At 40.5% G+C, this 17,142-nt stretch overlaps 2 protein-coding genes across 2 annotated transcripts in view; one reads left to right on the forward strand and one right to left on the reverse strand.

Annotated features, from left to right (window-relative positions):
- Positions 1-2,936, forward strand: part of myef2 (myelin expression factor 2) — a 29,809-nt gene extending 26,873 nt beyond the window's left edge. The window contains exons 16-18 of the mRNA XM_043677341.2: positions 1,050-1,267; positions 1,356-1,407; positions 1,492-2,936. Coding sequence (XP_043533276.1) covers positions 1,050-1,267; positions 1,356-1,407; positions 1,492-1,670 — 449 coding nt within the window. The 3' untranslated portion in view covers positions 1,671-2,936. The remainder of the gene's footprint in view (positions 1-1,049; positions 1,268-1,355; positions 1,408-1,491) is intronic.
- Positions 2,937-3,311: 375 nt separating this feature from the next.
- The window catches only part of slc24a5 (solute carrier family 24 member 5), a 29,805-nt gene continuing 15,974 nt past the window's right edge, over positions 3,312-17,142 (reverse strand). The window contains exons 7-9 of the mRNA XM_043677346.2: positions 10,582-10,788; positions 7,981-8,082; positions 3,312-4,256 (exon numbers count right to left, since the gene is read on the reverse strand). Of these exons, the coding sequence (XP_043533281.2) occupies positions 3,940-4,256; positions 7,981-8,082; positions 10,582-10,788 (626 nt within the window). The 3' untranslated portion in view covers positions 3,312-3,939. The remainder of the gene's footprint in view (positions 4,257-7,980; positions 8,083-10,581; positions 10,789-17,142) is intronic.

Consider the following 17,142-nt stretch of genomic DNA (forward strand, 5'->3'; position numbering starts at 1 on the left):
AATTTCAGGCCAATCATTGAAATAACAATGTTGTCTTGCTTGTAGCATCCAGAAACAAGTAAAGCATTTATCTAATTGTTCCTGCCTTGATGAGGTTGAGGCATCAAAAATGTTCTCGTTAAGACAAAATGATTTCTGGAAAGTGTAATGTTGAGAAGTCACATTTGAGAGAGACTTTGTTAATATTCAAAGACTCTTCTTTCTTTGAATTGGTAATGCTGGTAATTTTAGGTGCTTAATGTAAAAAGAATTGTTTTTAGAATTTGGCTAAATATCTCAATGTAGACTTAGATGTAGGGCAGCACAGCGGCTCAGTGGTTAGCATAGCAGCCTCAATGTGCCGGCTTTGATTCCACCCTTTGGTATCTGTCGGTGAGGGGTTTGCACGTTTTCGCCGTCTCAGCTTGGGTTTCCTCTGGGTGTTCTGGTTTCCTTCCACGGTCCAAAGATGTGTAATTTGGATGGTTTGACCATGCTAAATTGCCCTTCGTGTCTAGGGATGTGCAGGGTAGGTAGATTAGCCGTGGAAAATGTGGGGTTACAGGGATAGAGTCAGGGGCTTTGTCTAGGTGGGGTGCTCTTCAGAGAATCGATGAGTAAATGGCTTCTTTCCACACTGTAGGGATTCTGTGATTCCATCTTAATCTGTGTTTGCATAACGTCTTTTGCAAATGCAAGACATCTCGGCTTTGCAAACATTGAAGCACTTTAAATGTAGTCACTGTCATACTTTGGAAATATGGCAACCGAATTGCAAGTGGTAATAATGACAAACAAAATACTTATGATGTGATAACTTTGTTTTGCGATGTGGTCGAAGGAGGTAGATACTTATCTCACAAACGTCGCTCTTGCCCATCTGATCACATACTGCTGCACTGATTTAACAGCTTATGTACCCCAGATTCTGGAGGGCTTGAATTCACAACCTTTCAACACAAGCGTGAATGCTTTCCTGAACTGAGGCAGAATGTAAGATAATTTGGTATTTTTATTTGAAGTATATCCACGCCTCTTCAATACTTTTTTGGTCTGTTTTATATGCTTAGGTGGTGGAATGCCTGCCATGAACAATATACCAGGAGGCATGGCGATAGGTATGGAACGTATGGGTTCCAACCTTGACCGAATGGCAACTGGAATGGGCGTAGGAATTGACAGGACTGCGGAAATGGAACGTGGATTTGGAGGCTTGAACAGTGGATCAATGGGAAGTGGAAGAGACCATGGAAGTAGTTTCAGAGGCTGCCAGATTTTTGCAAGAAATGTAAGCAGCACGTAACTTTGTTCCCCAAGCTTTTCCTTTTTGAAATGAAAGGCACATGTGCAAACAACTGTAAACTCTTTGCTTTCAGCTTCCGTATGACCTAACGTGGCAGAAGCTAAAGGAAAAGTTTGGTCAGTGTGGTGAGTGTTTACTCTTGTTTTGACTTAATGCTTTCATTGTACCCTAATGTTTTTACTCTTATTAATTTTTTCATCCTATTTCAGGTCACGTTATGTTTGCTGAAATAAAAATGGAAAATGGCAAATCCAAGGGTTGTGGGACTGTGCGTTTTGATTCCCCAGAAGCTGCAGAGAAAGCATGTAGGATGATGAATGGCACAAAGATTAATGGCAGAGAGATAGATGTACGCATGGATCGCAATGCACGAATGAAAACCATATGATGTACAGGAAAATACAGCATGTCTGATTAGCTTTATTGTTCCACTTTTTGTTTTATACTGAAATTATCTCCAACAGCCTAGTGGAAGCTTGCCTGCTGAGAGCTATAAAGTAATTTTAAAGATTGCCAACCTTTGTAAGTGAACATTGAGACTGGTGTATGTTTGTAATTTCTGTTGTCTAATTTTTTTATATATATATAAACAATACATCGCTGGTCACTTCTGTTTGAATGGATGAACTGTTTCTAATAAAATGTTGTCAGATTGAACTTCTTACTGATAGTGACTATAACATCATTCGTGTAGCCAATCACTAACAGTCACAAATGTTTTTCTTCCTTCTCCTTCCCTTCCAAAATGAGTGTTTGAGCTTGCTATAGAACAAAGCTTTGGCAAATCCTCATCGATTTCTAATAACCATTCAGTAAATGTAGCACTTGATGCAATTTTTACTTCAGCCAAATTTGTTCCCAGGGAGGATTTGAAGTTATGAGCATACCTGAAAAGTTTACCTTTCTCTTTGCTTTTCACAAAGTAAATTCAAATGCTGCATGAAGGATTAAAAGTTGGTGCATTTTTGAAAATTATTATGATGTATGTAGGCAAATTAATTATTTTGCTTTAAGCCATTTGTGATGCTCTCTTGGGGAATCTCTTGCCAATTCCCCAGACAAAGTAGTGGATAATAAAACCGAAAGAACTGTGGATGCCATAAATTAGAAACAAAAACAAATTTGATAAATTTCAGCAGGTCTGAAAGCATCTGTAAAGAGAAGTCAGAGTTAACATTTTGGGTCCAATGACAATTCCTCAGACCCTTCTGAGGAAGGTTTACCAGATCTGAAAGGTTAACTGATTTATCTTCGTAGATTCTGCCAGACCTACTGAGCTTTTCCAGCAATTTGTTTTTGTAGTGGAGAATAAATAAACCCCTGATGTGCCATGAAGCAGAAAATAGCTGTTTAAGTGTGAGGAAATGTTTGTGTTGGATCTTTTATGATGAGTGTGCTCCCTTGCATAGGTCAAGAATGTTTTTTTGCTAACTGCCCTTTTATGCCACCCTAAAAGCTTATTCTCCCATGTTGATTATCTTTCTTTCAGCTTCACAAAAACTTCATGATCTTTCTGCCCAAATTGGCTTGGAATATAACTCTAATCCATTGTCTTTTTTTCCTAGATGTCCCTTTGCAAAAAAAGGGTCTTTTGAACAAGCACAAAATGAAATCTCAGTATGTTAAATAAACACTAATAGTATCCCACAAGAGGTATTTTGATTTGGTTTTTAAGGTTAAAATCTCTAGACAATACAGTTTAACACATCATACAAATTCATTTTGTTTTGTATTCATAGTTTTACATGCAAAAATGGTCCATGGCAAGTTGTAACCTTTAATCAACAGCAACTTCTATGTAAATAGAACCATTTGCTGTAAAACATCCCAAACGTTCAAGAATAATGTAAAAGTGGACATGGATCTAAAGCTGAATTTTAGGAGGTCTCCCAAAACTCAGTCAAAATTGTTTCAGGTTAGAGCTAGGAAGCTGGTGGGCTAAAGCCATGTTGGTCAAAAATCACAGTATTTGCTGCCTGTATCCTAATGTTATGGATGAACAAATTAAGGAGGGAGGATGTTTGAACAGAGGCAGGAGTGAAATGAAAAGGTAATTATGACAGAGGTAAATGTTAGATCATCAGCTCAGTGGTTCTCTAGCTGCTGTCCCAGATTGAAGGGTCCAGCTTGTGCCTCTGGAAGAACTTCTAATGATGCCAAATCCTGGTATTTAAATGAGAAAATTTGGTCCCTCCAGGCATGGATAATAAAAGTCTGACATCATACTAGAAAAGGTGGTGATTACAGTACCGTGGTTATGCTGACAACTAAGGGTCTAGAAAACAAGGTTAAGAATGGTAGATGGTGGAAAAGAGCATTGTGCAGTGATTCTCTAATTATGGCTATATATAGCCACGTAGCTATACTCCACTGGACAGATGTTCAAGTGGATGGTGTGATCAACATGATTACAGACCAACAGAAAACAGTAAGCATGTTATTTGAGATCTAAGACTATGGTAGGAAGGATACTTAAGCTTCAAATCAGAGTTGAGAAAACTGGTCAAAAGGTTTGGGAGGTAAATGGTAGCCTGAGTGAAAACAGAGATTGAAGATGATGGGAGCTGATATCACTTATCCTCAAACTCCAATTTTAAAAAGGATAAAGTTAAAAATTTCAGCTTTGGTTATAGCCAAGTGTCAATTGAACTTTAGTGTTAGTCACATGTTCTTACAAGAACATTGCCTAATATTCCCAGCTCATTTAGAATTGAGATTGTGAGAAAAACCACATAGGCAAGCAGACATGCAGTTCCAAGTTTTTTGTCTAACTTCCATCCGTTAACTTTAATTGCCACAAATATAAAGATAATGGAAAGGAGGAGAGAAGCAGTTGTATAGGTCATGCCATTGCTGTTCACTTGTACAGGTGATGGGTCCACAAATAGAGTTTTAACAAACCAAGGTACTCCGAGACACAGCATATCAAATACATTGGAACCAACAATGTTCGACATGGCCATATCTCCCTTGCCTGTATTTAAAAAAAATTGTATTCACTATTAGAGCAATTCATTTCCAATATCTTTTGTTATTTAAACAAAATGTCTGAATTCAGACAAGGAGAAAGTGAGGTCTGCAGATGCTGGAGATCAAAGTTGAAACTTTATTGCTGGAACAGCACAGCAGGTCAGGCAGCATCCAGGGAACAGGAGATTCGACGTTTCGGGCACAGGCCCTTCTTCAGGAATGAGCAGAGAGTGTTCAGCAGGAGAAGATAAAAGGTAGGGAGGAGGGACTTGGAGGAGGGGGGGTTGGAAATGTGATAGGTGGAAAGAGGTCAAGGTGAGGGTGATAGGTTGGAGTAGGATGGAGGCGGAGAGGTCAAGAAGAAGACTGCAGGTCAGGAAGGCGGTGCCGGGCTGGAGGGATTCGGCTGAGACAAGGTGGGGGGAGGGGGGATGAAGAAACTGGTGAAGTCCAAGTTCATCCCCTGTGGTTGGAGGGTTCCCAGTCGGAAGATAAGACGCTCCTCCTCCGACCGTCGCGTTGTTGTGGTTTGGCGGTGGATGAGTCCAATGACCTGCATATCCTCGGTGGAGTGGGAGGGGGAGTTGAAATGCTGTGCTACAGGGTGGTTGGGTTGGTTCGTCCGGGTGGCCCAGAGGTGCTCTCTGAATCGCTCCGCAAGTAGGCGGCCTATCTCCCCAATATAGAGGAGGCCACACCGGCTGCAGCGGATGCAGTAGATGATGTGGGTGGAGGTACAGGTGAATCTGTGGCGGATATGGAAGTTTCCTTTAGGGCCTTGAAGAGAAGTGAGGGGGGAGGTGTGGGCGCAAGTGTTGCACCTCCTGCGGTTGCAAGGGAAGGTGTCGGGAGTGGAGGTTGGGTCGGTGGGGGGTGTGGATCTGACAAGGGAGTCGCGGAGGGAGTGGTCTCTACGGAAAGCTGATAGGGGAGGGGAGGGAAATATATCCTTGGTGCTGGGGTCTGTTTGGAGGTGGCGTAAGTGATGGCGGATGATGCGCTGTACATGGAGATTGGTGGGGTGGTAGGTGAGGACCAGTGGGGTTCTGTCCTGGTGGCGGTTGGAGGGGCGGGGCTCAAGGGCGGAGGAGCGGGAAGTGGAGGAGATGCGGTGGAAGGCACCGTCGACCACGTCGGGGGGGAAATTGCGGTCCTTGAAAAAGGAGGCCATCTGTGTTGTATGTATTCAGACAAGACAAGACAGTCCAAGAATTGCATCTGAAAGTTGTCAAAAGTGAAGGTACTTTCTGAGATCAAAGGACTGTGTTTAAGAGAAACAGTATCTGGGGTTGAGGGTTATTGAAGCTTAGAGATGGAAAGGTGGGGTGTTGAAGAGATTCAACAAGATTATAGTATACCAGCTTCTGTAATATAGATGCTAAGGTGATGTATGATTAAATGTGTAAAATTTTGATTAAGCTTCAGGTTTTGAAAAAGACGGAGTACTGAAATGATAGTGTTGAGGTTTCTAACCGAATGGACGAGGGGAGATAAAAGTGGTGCTTTGTCACAGAGTATAAAGCTTCATTTAGAACTAGAGGAAATGCTGAGGTTGAAAAGTCTAGAGATGGTGAAACTAGCTAGCAGGAAGACAAAATCATGGAAAAAAGACATATCCAAAGATTCACAAATAGTCAAATTATTGGTAGGTACTGAAGGCAACAGCTTCAGCCTTAATGTTTAATAGATGGAATTTGCAGCTCTGAAGGTCAATAGCAGCGATAACCATTGGAAGAGGTGATAGAAATATTTGTTTTAAAAAACAAAAACTTCAATCAGGAAATTTAAACCAATTGACCAAACTCCTTTGAAAATTCTTTAATTTTAAAGAGTCACTATTCCAGAGCAAGGGTGTCTGAACTACAGTCTAATCCTTAGATACCTTTAAATCTAGCCTATGTCCTAGGAGAAACCTGTTCTATTTCAACTTAATTTCTTATTGGCTTACCTTGTTTGAATTTGCAGGCAGAAAAATCTATATAAAAAGCAAAATATCATGGATGCTGGAGAAAACTGAACAGGCCTCACAGCAGAGTTAATGTTGAGTCCAATATAACTTATTAAACTCCAAGGTGAAGTTCTGAAGAACTGCCATATCAGACCATTCACCCTTTCTCCATGATGCTGCCAGACCTGCTGAGATTTTCCAGCAGTTTGTGCTTTTTGAAAGATGTGTATGGCATCTCATCAACACCAGATACCTCAAAGCACTTTACAGCCAAAGTGTATGCATTTCAAGTGAGTCAATTTGCACAAGGCAAGCACCCACAAACAGCACTTTAATAAAAACAAATTATCCAGTCATAATATTGGTTTAGAGATAGTTCTTTCCCAGGATAATGGGAATAATACTAATGAGGCCACAGAGACCTGGGTTCAATTCCAGCCTCAGGCAATTGTCTGTGTGGAGTTTGCACATTCTCTCCATGTCTGCATGGGTTTCCTCTGGGTGTTCCGGTTCCCTCCCGCAGTCCAAAAACGTGCAGGTTAGGTGAATTGGCCATGCTAAATTGCCCGTAGTGTTAGGTGAAGGGGTAAATGTAGGGGAATGTGTCTGGGTGGGTTGCTCTTCAGAGGGTCAGTGTGGACTTGTTGGACTGAAGGACCCGTTTCCACACTAAGTAATCTAATCTAATCTAATATCTCAGCTGAGGAGAGCTAACATCAGCTTCTCAGTACTCCATATCAGCCTTGCTTTTTTATGCCAAAGCTGGAGTTTTGAAAAGGACTTTTGTGCCATTGTTAGATAAATACAAATAATCAGTTCTTGTATTAAATTAATGGAGAGCCACAATTTTTATAACGTGCATCTGCCAGGTCTTTTCTACCATCACTTGCCTTGTACTCAAGTTATATCTTGTCTGCTGCATAAACTGCTCTTGGTGAAAGTACAAGTAGGGCTATGATCCTCCAAATCATATCAGAACACAAGGATTCTTCTTTGGGTTTTAAAATCATTTCATTTTCTCCATGGGACAGCACGGTGGCTCAGTGGTTAGCACTGCTGCCTCACAGCGCAAGCGACCAGGGTTTGATTCTAGCCTCTGGCGACTGTGTGGAGTTTGCACATTCTCCCCATGTCTCGGGATTTCCTCCCACAATCCAAAGATGTGCAGGTCAGGTGAATTGGCTATGCTAAATTGCCCATAGTGTTAGGTGGATTAGTCAGGGGTAAATATAGCGTAGGGGAATGGTCTTGGTGGGTTACTCTTCAGAGGGTCGGTGTGGACCTGTTAGGCCAAAGAGCCTGTTTCCATATCGGGGAATCTAATCTAAAGAAGAAATCCTTTTGTTCTTAATGACTAGGAAACCTCAATCTTTCTGGCTGGATGGTAGGTCCCTGGAATTCACTGGTTGGTTTGATGCATGAGACAGAAATGTTAATTTAAAGAAGGAATTTGCATCTGCATCTGAAGTGCTACAATCTGCATGGTACTGATAAGTTGTATTAGACCTATTTTTCTAAATCAGCCTGTTTAGAGATGTTATCACACAGCTCTGGAGGAGGTGGTTATGGACAGCTAGTTTATTCAGATGACGCAGACATGAAGGACTGAATGGCTTCTGTGTGCTATAATTTTTTCTATATTAGAATTTCACATTTAAAAGAATCTTGGTACAGTAATACCATAAGGCACAAATTCATTATGTTTTAATATGCTGATTCACATTTCTAGCATTGATTACTTGGCTTTTTGGATTAACCTTTTCACAAAATGTATTCATACCTTCTCTGGCTACAAGTACACTGGCCACCGTGTCTGGAATACTGGTGCCTGCTGCCAACAGCGTGAGCCCCATCACTGTGTCAGGAATTTCGAGAGTTTCACCTGAATAATAAGTAATTAAGTAACGTTGAGTTGTCTGAGTTACGGAACATCCCTCTCACTGCCTGTATTTATTAATAGTCAAAATCTTTGAAGTGAAACAAGACAAGTTTGATTATATGATACACTTGTCTTCTACAATTTCAGCACAATAACATTATTTCAAATTAGTTGATGTGATATGTTTTGATGGACACTGAAAATTTGTATGCTCTAAGGCCCACATTTGATCAGGAAAGCTGTAGAATTATGCTTACCCCTTTAGTTATAATCTGAATAATAAAAGTTGTACAAAAATGTTTCAGACTTCAAGTTGTAACATATGGCCATAATTTAAGACTTAGCTAATTTTTCATGTTGGGCTCTCATGTTATTTTTCAAAAAGCTTTTACCAATGTAGTTTTTTTTTCCAGTTAATTTACATGAACAAAAACCAAGTTCAAAACACAACTGTACAACATGCTATATAAACAAAAAGTGAAACCAAAAAAGTTCTGGCAATTCACAGAAGGTTAGGTTAACATTGTATTTAAATCCACAAAAGGATATGCCTTTGCCTAGTTAGATAATCATTACTTTACCTGTTTGCAGTTATGTAATATATACAGTTACTATTTTTAACAATGGTTTGGAAAATGTGAACAGTGGTCAGATAATGTTTTACTACTCCAACAAAGGAGGTTGAGGTGCCATCTTTGGCTAAGGCAGCAAAGGTGAGTCTCAACTGGCTTCAAAGTACATCATACCATTCTTCAAAGTGGAGTTCTTCCTGTGACCTGACCAACTCATCTTCAAAATATAACAATTTGTTAACATTTATTTAAACTAAAGATTAGTGCAGCAGTGTCACCAACATGTTTAAATCTACATAACCATGTGTTAAATTTGTCAGTTAATGAGGATATTGTCCATTTTGTCCATTGATATTCTGCACAAGTTTATTAAAACATTACACAAAAACCTCTATGGGGTGAAGTGTTCTAATACTTTGCCTCTTGCTTTGTCAATAAGTAACTAAGTAAGTTGTGCAACATGTATTTCCACTTATACAAAGACCAGTGTAAGGTTATTCTACAAAAGTAGAAGTTTTACAACCTAAACATCAAATGTGCAAGTTCAAAGTTTGTGAGAAGATTTGTAGCTCGGGTGCTCATTGCTGTGGTTCTGTTCACCGAGCTGGAAGTTTTTGTTGCAAACGTTTCGTCCCCTATCTAGGTGACATCGTCAGTGCTTGGGAGCCTTCTGTGAAGCGCTTCTGTGGTGTTTCCTCCGGCATTTATAGTGGCTTGTCCCTGCCACTTCCGGTTGTCAGTTTCAGCTGTCCACTGTAGTGGCCGGTATATTGGGTCAAGGTCGATGTGTTTATTGATGGAGTTTGTGGATGAGTGCCATGCTTCTAGGAATTCCCTGGCTGTTCTTTGTTTGGCTTGCCCTATAATGGTAGTCGAATTCATGTTGCTTGTCGTCTGCATGTGTGGCTACTAGGGATAGCTGGTCGTGTCGTTTCGTGGCTAGTTGATGTTCGTGGATGCGGATCGTTAGCTGTCTTCCTGTTTGTCCTATATAGTGTTTTGTACAGTCCTTGCATGGGATTTTGTACACTACGTTAGTTTTGCTCATGCTGGGTATCGGGTCCTTCGTTCTGGTGAGTTGTTGTCCGAGTGTGGCTGTTGGTTTGTGTGCTGTTATAAGTCCTAGTGGTCACAGTAGTCTGGCTGTCAGTTCAGAGGTGTTCTTGATGTATGGTAGTGTGGCTAGTCCTTTGGGTTGTGGCATGTAATCGTTCCGTTGTCTTTCCCTTAGGCATCTGTTGATGAAATTGCGAGGATATCCGTTTTTGGCGAATACCTTGTATAGGTGTTCCTCTTCCTCTTTTTGCATTCTGGTGTGCTATATAGGACAAACAGGAAGACAGCTAACGATCCGCATCCACGAACATCAACTAGCCACGAAATGACACAACCAGCTATCCTTAGTAGCCACACACGCAGACGACAGGCAACATGAATTCGACTGGGACAACACTACCATTATAGGGCGCCAAACAAAGAACAGCCAGGGAATTCCTAGAAGCATGGCACTCATCCACAAACTCCATCAACAAACACATCGACCTGGACCCAATATACCGGCCACTGAAACTGACAACCGGAAGCGGCAGGGACAGGCCACTATAAATGCCGGAGGAAACACCACAGAAGCGCTTCACAGGAGGCTCCCAAGCACTGAGGATGTCACCTAGACAGGGGACGAAACGTTTGCAACAAAAACTTCCAGCTCGGCGAACAGAACCACAGCATCAATGTGCAAGGTTAGTTACATGAGAGAATGTATCGAATGCACATCTTAGTTTCCAATGGTTCATTGTATAATTGAGATGATTGGACAAATTGAAGAACAGGAAAAAGGTCATTCATAGCAGTGAGTAAATAACAGCAAGACTCAAATTTATATTTAATTTGCACAAAAAGGACAACAAACTGAATAATAGGTTGTTCTTACCTACAATGGATACCATCCAAACTAACACATATGTAAATCCAGAAATCCACACAGCACTCAGGAAAAAAGTGAGCATGAACCACTTTCTCCATTGATGTCTACGACAATCAGGGGTAGTGATGGACAGCAAAGCAGCAATGGGGAGTGATAGTACCCACATGATTCGCTTTGCATCTGATTCAGGCACTTCAAAAACATGGGATTTGTCTGTATGAAAACAAAATGGCCTGATCATATGATTCCAATATTGAAAGCACAATGAGATCCATTTAAATTATTCAGATCTAGTTCAACTTTTTTCATCCTCTTGGATTTCTGTGAAGAACCTGGTCATGATTTTCTCTGTTAGAAAGATAAAACATTTAAGTTGATGACATTGAAACAAAACAACAATGGAAACAATTCACTTCCCAGTGGATATGCTGACATTTCAGGTATAGACTCTTCATTGGAATAATTTTGATAAAATGTCATCAAATGTACAGCAGCTACCCTTTGAACCTATATGACCATCCAATTTGATCATGGCTAATGTATATCTTATCCAAGGAAAGAATTTTCATCCAAAATGTTAGTTTATGATCGAGATGGGAAGAGTGCTCTCTCTCTCTCTCTCTGGTCCCACTACTCCACTAGTTTAATGGTTTTACTTAGTTTCTGATATGGCAATTTTATGCCTTTGTATGCTATTAAACTTAAAATCCATCAATCAGGTTTCTATTAAAAAGCCCAAATTATTGACTATAAACAAAGAAAACTTAGTGACAATGTAAAACTGGTCAACATTTTGTAGTATAAAAAGATATAAATCTTAACCCTCTGACTAAAACAAATTCTCACATACAAGGTGAAGGTGACAGGGAATAACAGATTTTTCTTTGCAATGATTCAAATCTGTGAGGTTGGGGAGGACAGGGGTAAGATGACAAAAACAACCAGTATGTCTAGTTCTTGAAGTTAAAGAAAAGCATAGGTTGTGGATAATGCAGATGTCTGCTGGTCTGATGTTCATGGACACAAAGTTGGGCTGTCACCTGGGATCACAACTAACAGAGCTTGATAAAGATTGTTCTTCAGGAGGACAAATCAGAGTTCAAACTAGATCTAAGCTTCAGCTACTACTTTGGACCCATAACAAGAGTTCATTCAGGAAAAGGAGAACTGAACTGGGAAACTCTTCTCTCCTCCAGGATATCCACCAGCTGAAAAATCTAAACCAATAAACAAACTCTGAAGCAGAAGGTACAACCCCAGGCAGAGGGCTCACAGTAAACAAACTGTTCAAGGTGACTGAAAAAAAAACGTTTCACTTCCCTTTCATTGATCTAAAAAAAAAAATCCAGGTATGCACAATCCTTCAAACTCCCAAGAATGCAAGGATGTTTGTTGTCACAAGGCAATCTAAAAATGAGAGGTCATAGAATCAAGATAAGAGGTAGCAGATTTAAAAAAAGAGATGGTGAGTCTAAAATTCACTACCCTAGAGTGTGGAGGACACCAGGACATTGAATAAATTTAAAGGAACAAACCGAGAGATTTTCAATCAATAATATGTTGAAGAGATATGGAGAGCAGGCACAAGGTCGAGATGAGAACAGCCAGGATCATATTAAAGGTAAACGGGCAGGAGGAACACCCCATTAAATGGCCGGGCAGGCCGGAAGGCTGAATTGCCTACTACTGCACCTAGTTATGTTCTTAAACTATTCTCCATTTTAAAATTTGATTTACTTTTTCCATTATATTGTGTTTTCATTTTGAACTTGGTCTTTTAGTTTTGACTAAAAACATATCCAAAAAAAATTATATCCACCCATCCTCAGTGAACCGTTGAATGTTATCAAAATTTTCTATTTTGGGGTCCTTCTATTCTGGGGATACTTTTTACTTTTGTTTTTTTATTGGAGGTTCTTCAACACTTCACATGTTCACCTTTTCTTAAAATCACCCACTTTCCAGGCCATTCACACCTCAATATATAAAGCTTTTTCAGCATTTTGTTCTATTATTTGATTGAGATGATGCATTCCTATATCAAGGTTACCGAATAAAGATAGATGTTCCACAAACATTACGGCATTTTCTTTACCCTCCCATTTTCCAATTCTATTATTAGACTTGTTTATTTTTCTCAGTACTGAAGGAAGACTAGTTCAAGACATCAACCATTTCCCCACAGATACTGACTGATAGGATTACACTACACTATTCACAATACAATTTTGGTTCTTTTGGGACAGAGATAATTTTAACCATAAATTTTACAACTATTTAATTTTGTTCATAGCGTTCCCCTTATACTGCAATTTCAATAGTTTCTATCCAGCAGAATTCTGCTCAACAGTAATACCATGTTAGAGTTCAAATCTGGAGTCAACGTCCAAATGGAGTCATTAATTGAGTGGTCATTGGCTTGTCAAAAGCATTCTGCTCCCTGTAGAGTTCAAGCACCATATGAAAAATAACTCCAGAGCACAGCAGGCTGAATGACCTCCTGTCAATAAGAACAATTTAGCTAATACCCCACACTGACCTTTTTCTACCCCCTCTCAAAGCCTTGGGAATATTTTTCTCCTCGGGAATATTCTTCCCCTCCGCTAATTGTCCAATTCCCTTTTGTGGCACAAAATCACATCTGCCAGTACCATATCGTCAAACACTGCATTCCAAATCCTAACCACCTGTTCCAATGAATTTTCTTTTCATAGAGTCAGAGATATACAGCACAGAAACAGACCCTTTGGTCCAACTTATCCATGCCAACCAGACATCCTAAATAAATCTAGTCCCATTTGCCAGCATGTGGCCCATATCACTCCAAACCCTTCCTATTCATATACTCATCCATATTCCAATTAAATGTTGCAATTGTACCAGCCTCCACCACTTCCTCTGGCAGCTCATTCCATACACATACCACCCTGTGTGTGAAAAAGTTACCCCTTAGGTCTCTTTTATATCTTTCCCCTCTCACCCTAAACGTATGCCCTCTAGTTCTGGACTCCCCGACCCCATGGAAAAGACTTTGTCTATTTATCCTATCCAAGCCCCTCCTGATTTTATAAACCTCTATAAGGTCACTCAGCATTCGACACTCCAGGGAAAAAAGCCCCAGCCTATTCAGCCTCTCTCTATAGCTCAAACCCTCCAACAACATCCTTGTAATTTTTTTAAAAAATCCTTTCAAGTTGCACAACATCCTTCCTACAGCAGCGAGGCCAGAATTGCGCATAGTATTCCAAAAGTGAACTAATATCCTGTATAGCCATAACACGACCTCCCAACTCCTATACTCAAGGTACTGGTAAATGTAAGCATACCAAATGCCTTCTTCACTATCCTATCTACCTGCGACTCCACTTTCATGGAACTATGAACCTGCACTCCAAGATCTCTTTGTTCAGCAATACTTTCCAAGATCTTACCGTTAAGTGTATAAGTCCTGCCCTGATTTAGAGTCATAGGGATATACAGCACAGAAACAGACCCTTCAGTTCAACTCATGCATGCTGACCAGATGTCCCAACCCAATCTAGTCCCACCTGCCAGCACCCAGCCCATATCCCTCCAAACCCTTCCTATTCATATACTCATCCAAATGCCTTTTAAATGTTGCAATTGTAACAGCCTCCACCACTTCCTCTGGCAGCTCATTCCATATACATACCACCCTCTGTGTGAAAAAGTTACCCCTTAGGTCTCTTTTATATCTTTCCCCTCTCACCCTAAACCTATGCCCTCTAGTTCTGGACTCCCCGACCCCAGGGAAAAGACTTTGTCTATTTATCCTATCCATGCCCCTCATGATTTTATAAACCTCTGTAAGGTCACCCCTCAGTCTCCACCGCTCCAGAGGAAACAGCCCGAGCCTATTCAACCTCTCCCTAAAGCTCAAATCCTCCAACCCTGGAAACATTCTTATAAGTCTTTTTTAAGCCCTTTCAAGTTTCACAACATCATTCTAATAGGAAGGAGACAAGAATTGCATGCAATATTCCAACAGTGGCTTAACCAATGTCCTGTACAGCCGCCACATGACCTCCCAACTCCTGTCCTCAATACTCTGACCAATAAAGGGAAGCATACCAAACGCCTTCTTCACTATCCTACCTACCTGCGACTCCACTTTCAAGGAGCTATGAACCTGCACTCCAAGGTCTCTTTGTTCAGCAACACTCCCTAGGATCTTACCATTAAGTGTATAAGTCCTGCTAAGATTTGCTTTCCCAAAACACAGCACCTCGCATTTATCTGAATTAAACTCCATCTGCCACTTCTCAGCCCATTGGCTCATCTGATCAAGATCCTAATGTACTCTGAGGTAACCTTCTTCACTGTCCACTACCCCTCCAATTTTGGTGTTTTCTGCAAACTTACTAACCTATGTCCTGTGTTCACATCCCAACAAAGCGGGTGGACCAAGCCTAATCCTCTTGGCACATGACTGGTCACAGGCCTCCAGTCTGAAAATATACCCTCTACTAGTACCCTGTCTTCTACCTTCCAGCCAGACCTGTATATAAATGGCTAGTTCACTCTTTATTCCATGTATCCATTACCTTATTTTGTTTCTTATGCTGTTGCCAAATCAATTTAAAACTAATGTCCACTGGCCCAATTTCACCTAGAAATCTAAATTTTTGTTTGTTACAAATGCACACTTTAGATTGGTAGCTCCATATTGAATTGTGACAGCAGAACAAGTGGACACAAGATTATTTAATAATAAATGGAATGGAGAATTGATATGAAGGTCAATATCTGACAGACCAGAGTATGTCACAAAATGTCAGAAATCTACATAGCACAGAAACTGAAAGAAACACATTGGTTGGCTTAATAGTAATTGGCATCATTATCCTGTGAAATGCATATTTGGTTTTTATTTAAGAAGAGTAGTTTCAATTCCATTTAGTTACCATCGAATTAAAAAAAATGTACATTATTTCATGAGATGTAGATCAGGGTGACTAAATGGGACAGCACAGTGGCTCAGTAGTTAGCACTGCTGCCTCAGTGTCAGGAACCTGGGTTTGATTCCACCCTCAGGCAATTGTCTGTGTGGTTTGCACATTCTCCCTGTATTTGCATGGGTTTTCTCCAGATGCTTTGCTTTCCTCCCACAGTCCGAAGGTGTCCAGGTTAAGGGATTGGCTATGGGAAATGCAGGGTTACAGGTATAGGGAAGGGGGCTGGATCTGGGTAAAATCCTCTTCACAGGATTAGTGTGAATTTGATAGTCCAAATGGCTAGCTGCCACACAGAATCGCTCCAATGACTCTACCAAGGGCCAACATTTAAGTGCTATGGAGATGGTGCTAAGCTGTCTTCCTGCACCTTTGCAATCCTTACACTATAGTTATTGCCACAGTGCTGCTTGGAAAGAAGTTCCAGGATTTTGATCCTATGACCATAAAGCAATACTGACGGTTTCAAGAGAGAATGGGTATTGGTTAGGGATAGTGTTCCCTTTGCATCAGTTGCCCTTGTCCTGCTAGTCAGTAAATGTCTCTGGCTTGGAAGGTGCTATTGCAAGGTGTCTTACTGAGTTGCTGTTGTGGTTTTGTTATCAGTGCCTACTACTGTCACTATGTAGCAATTTAGGGAATAAATATTTAAGGTGTTGGATGAGGTCCAAACTAGGTAGCCTGTTTTGTTCTAGCAAGTGCTGAATTTTGAATATTCATGGCTCTACTTTCATCCAGGTAAGTGGAGAGAATTCTTTCACACTCCTGATTTGTGGATGCTGAACAGACATGTTGATGTAGGGGAACACCAACAGGTTACACCCACAGCATTCCCACCCTGACCCAATTTTGTTGGCAGTATTTTTAGGACTAGTCCAGTTCAGTCTCTGGTCAATAATAACACCCAGGATGTTGATTGGAGGTTACAGCAGTAGTAATACCATTGAATGTTAAGGGGTGATGGTTATTACCTATCCTCCTTTGGCAAGTAACATTTACACCACAAATCAGTCCAATCCTGAAGTTATCCAGATACCTGTAATCGCCACAGATGTATACAGCAGCCTTAGTACATGAGGAGAGAGGTTTGTTTGCAAATGGCGCTGAACATTGTGTAATTGCGACTTGTGACCTAAACTGAGGTGCTCTTCAGAGGGTCAGTGTGAACTTGATAGGCTAAATGACCTGCTTCCCCATTGTAGGGATTTTATGATGATGGAAAGCAACTATTTAAAATAACCCGAAATGATCATAAGTCAGGTCTTTCAAAAATTAAAACCATGTCTTGTATTCATACAAATACTTTAAGTTATACATTCATAAATTATAAAAGGACCCGGTGTACATTGTTCTAGGCCTGGAATTTCAATGAGGGCCAGACCAGATAAGGATAACAAAATTTCCTTCTGTTTAAAAGAAAACAAATCCGTTTTTTCTGACAATAGTTTCATAATCAATTTCTAATTAAAGCTAGTCTAATAGTGAGCAACCAAGTTCAAATTTCACCATCTGTGAAGTTGAAACTCATGACCCCAGAGCATTTTAGACTGGCGCTCTGGATTACTTATCCGATAGCGCTGCCATCTTCTTTCCA

This window comes from Chiloscyllium plagiosum, unplaced genomic scaffold (genome assembly GCF_037043375.1).
Source record: "Chiloscyllium plagiosum isolate Xiang-an unplaced genomic scaffold, Cpla_swu_hap1 HiC_scaffold_39, whole genome shotgun sequence".
In the NCBI taxonomy this organism is placed as follows: domain Eukaryota; kingdom Metazoa; phylum Chordata; class Chondrichthyes; order Orectolobiformes; family Hemiscylliidae; genus Chiloscyllium; species Chiloscyllium plagiosum.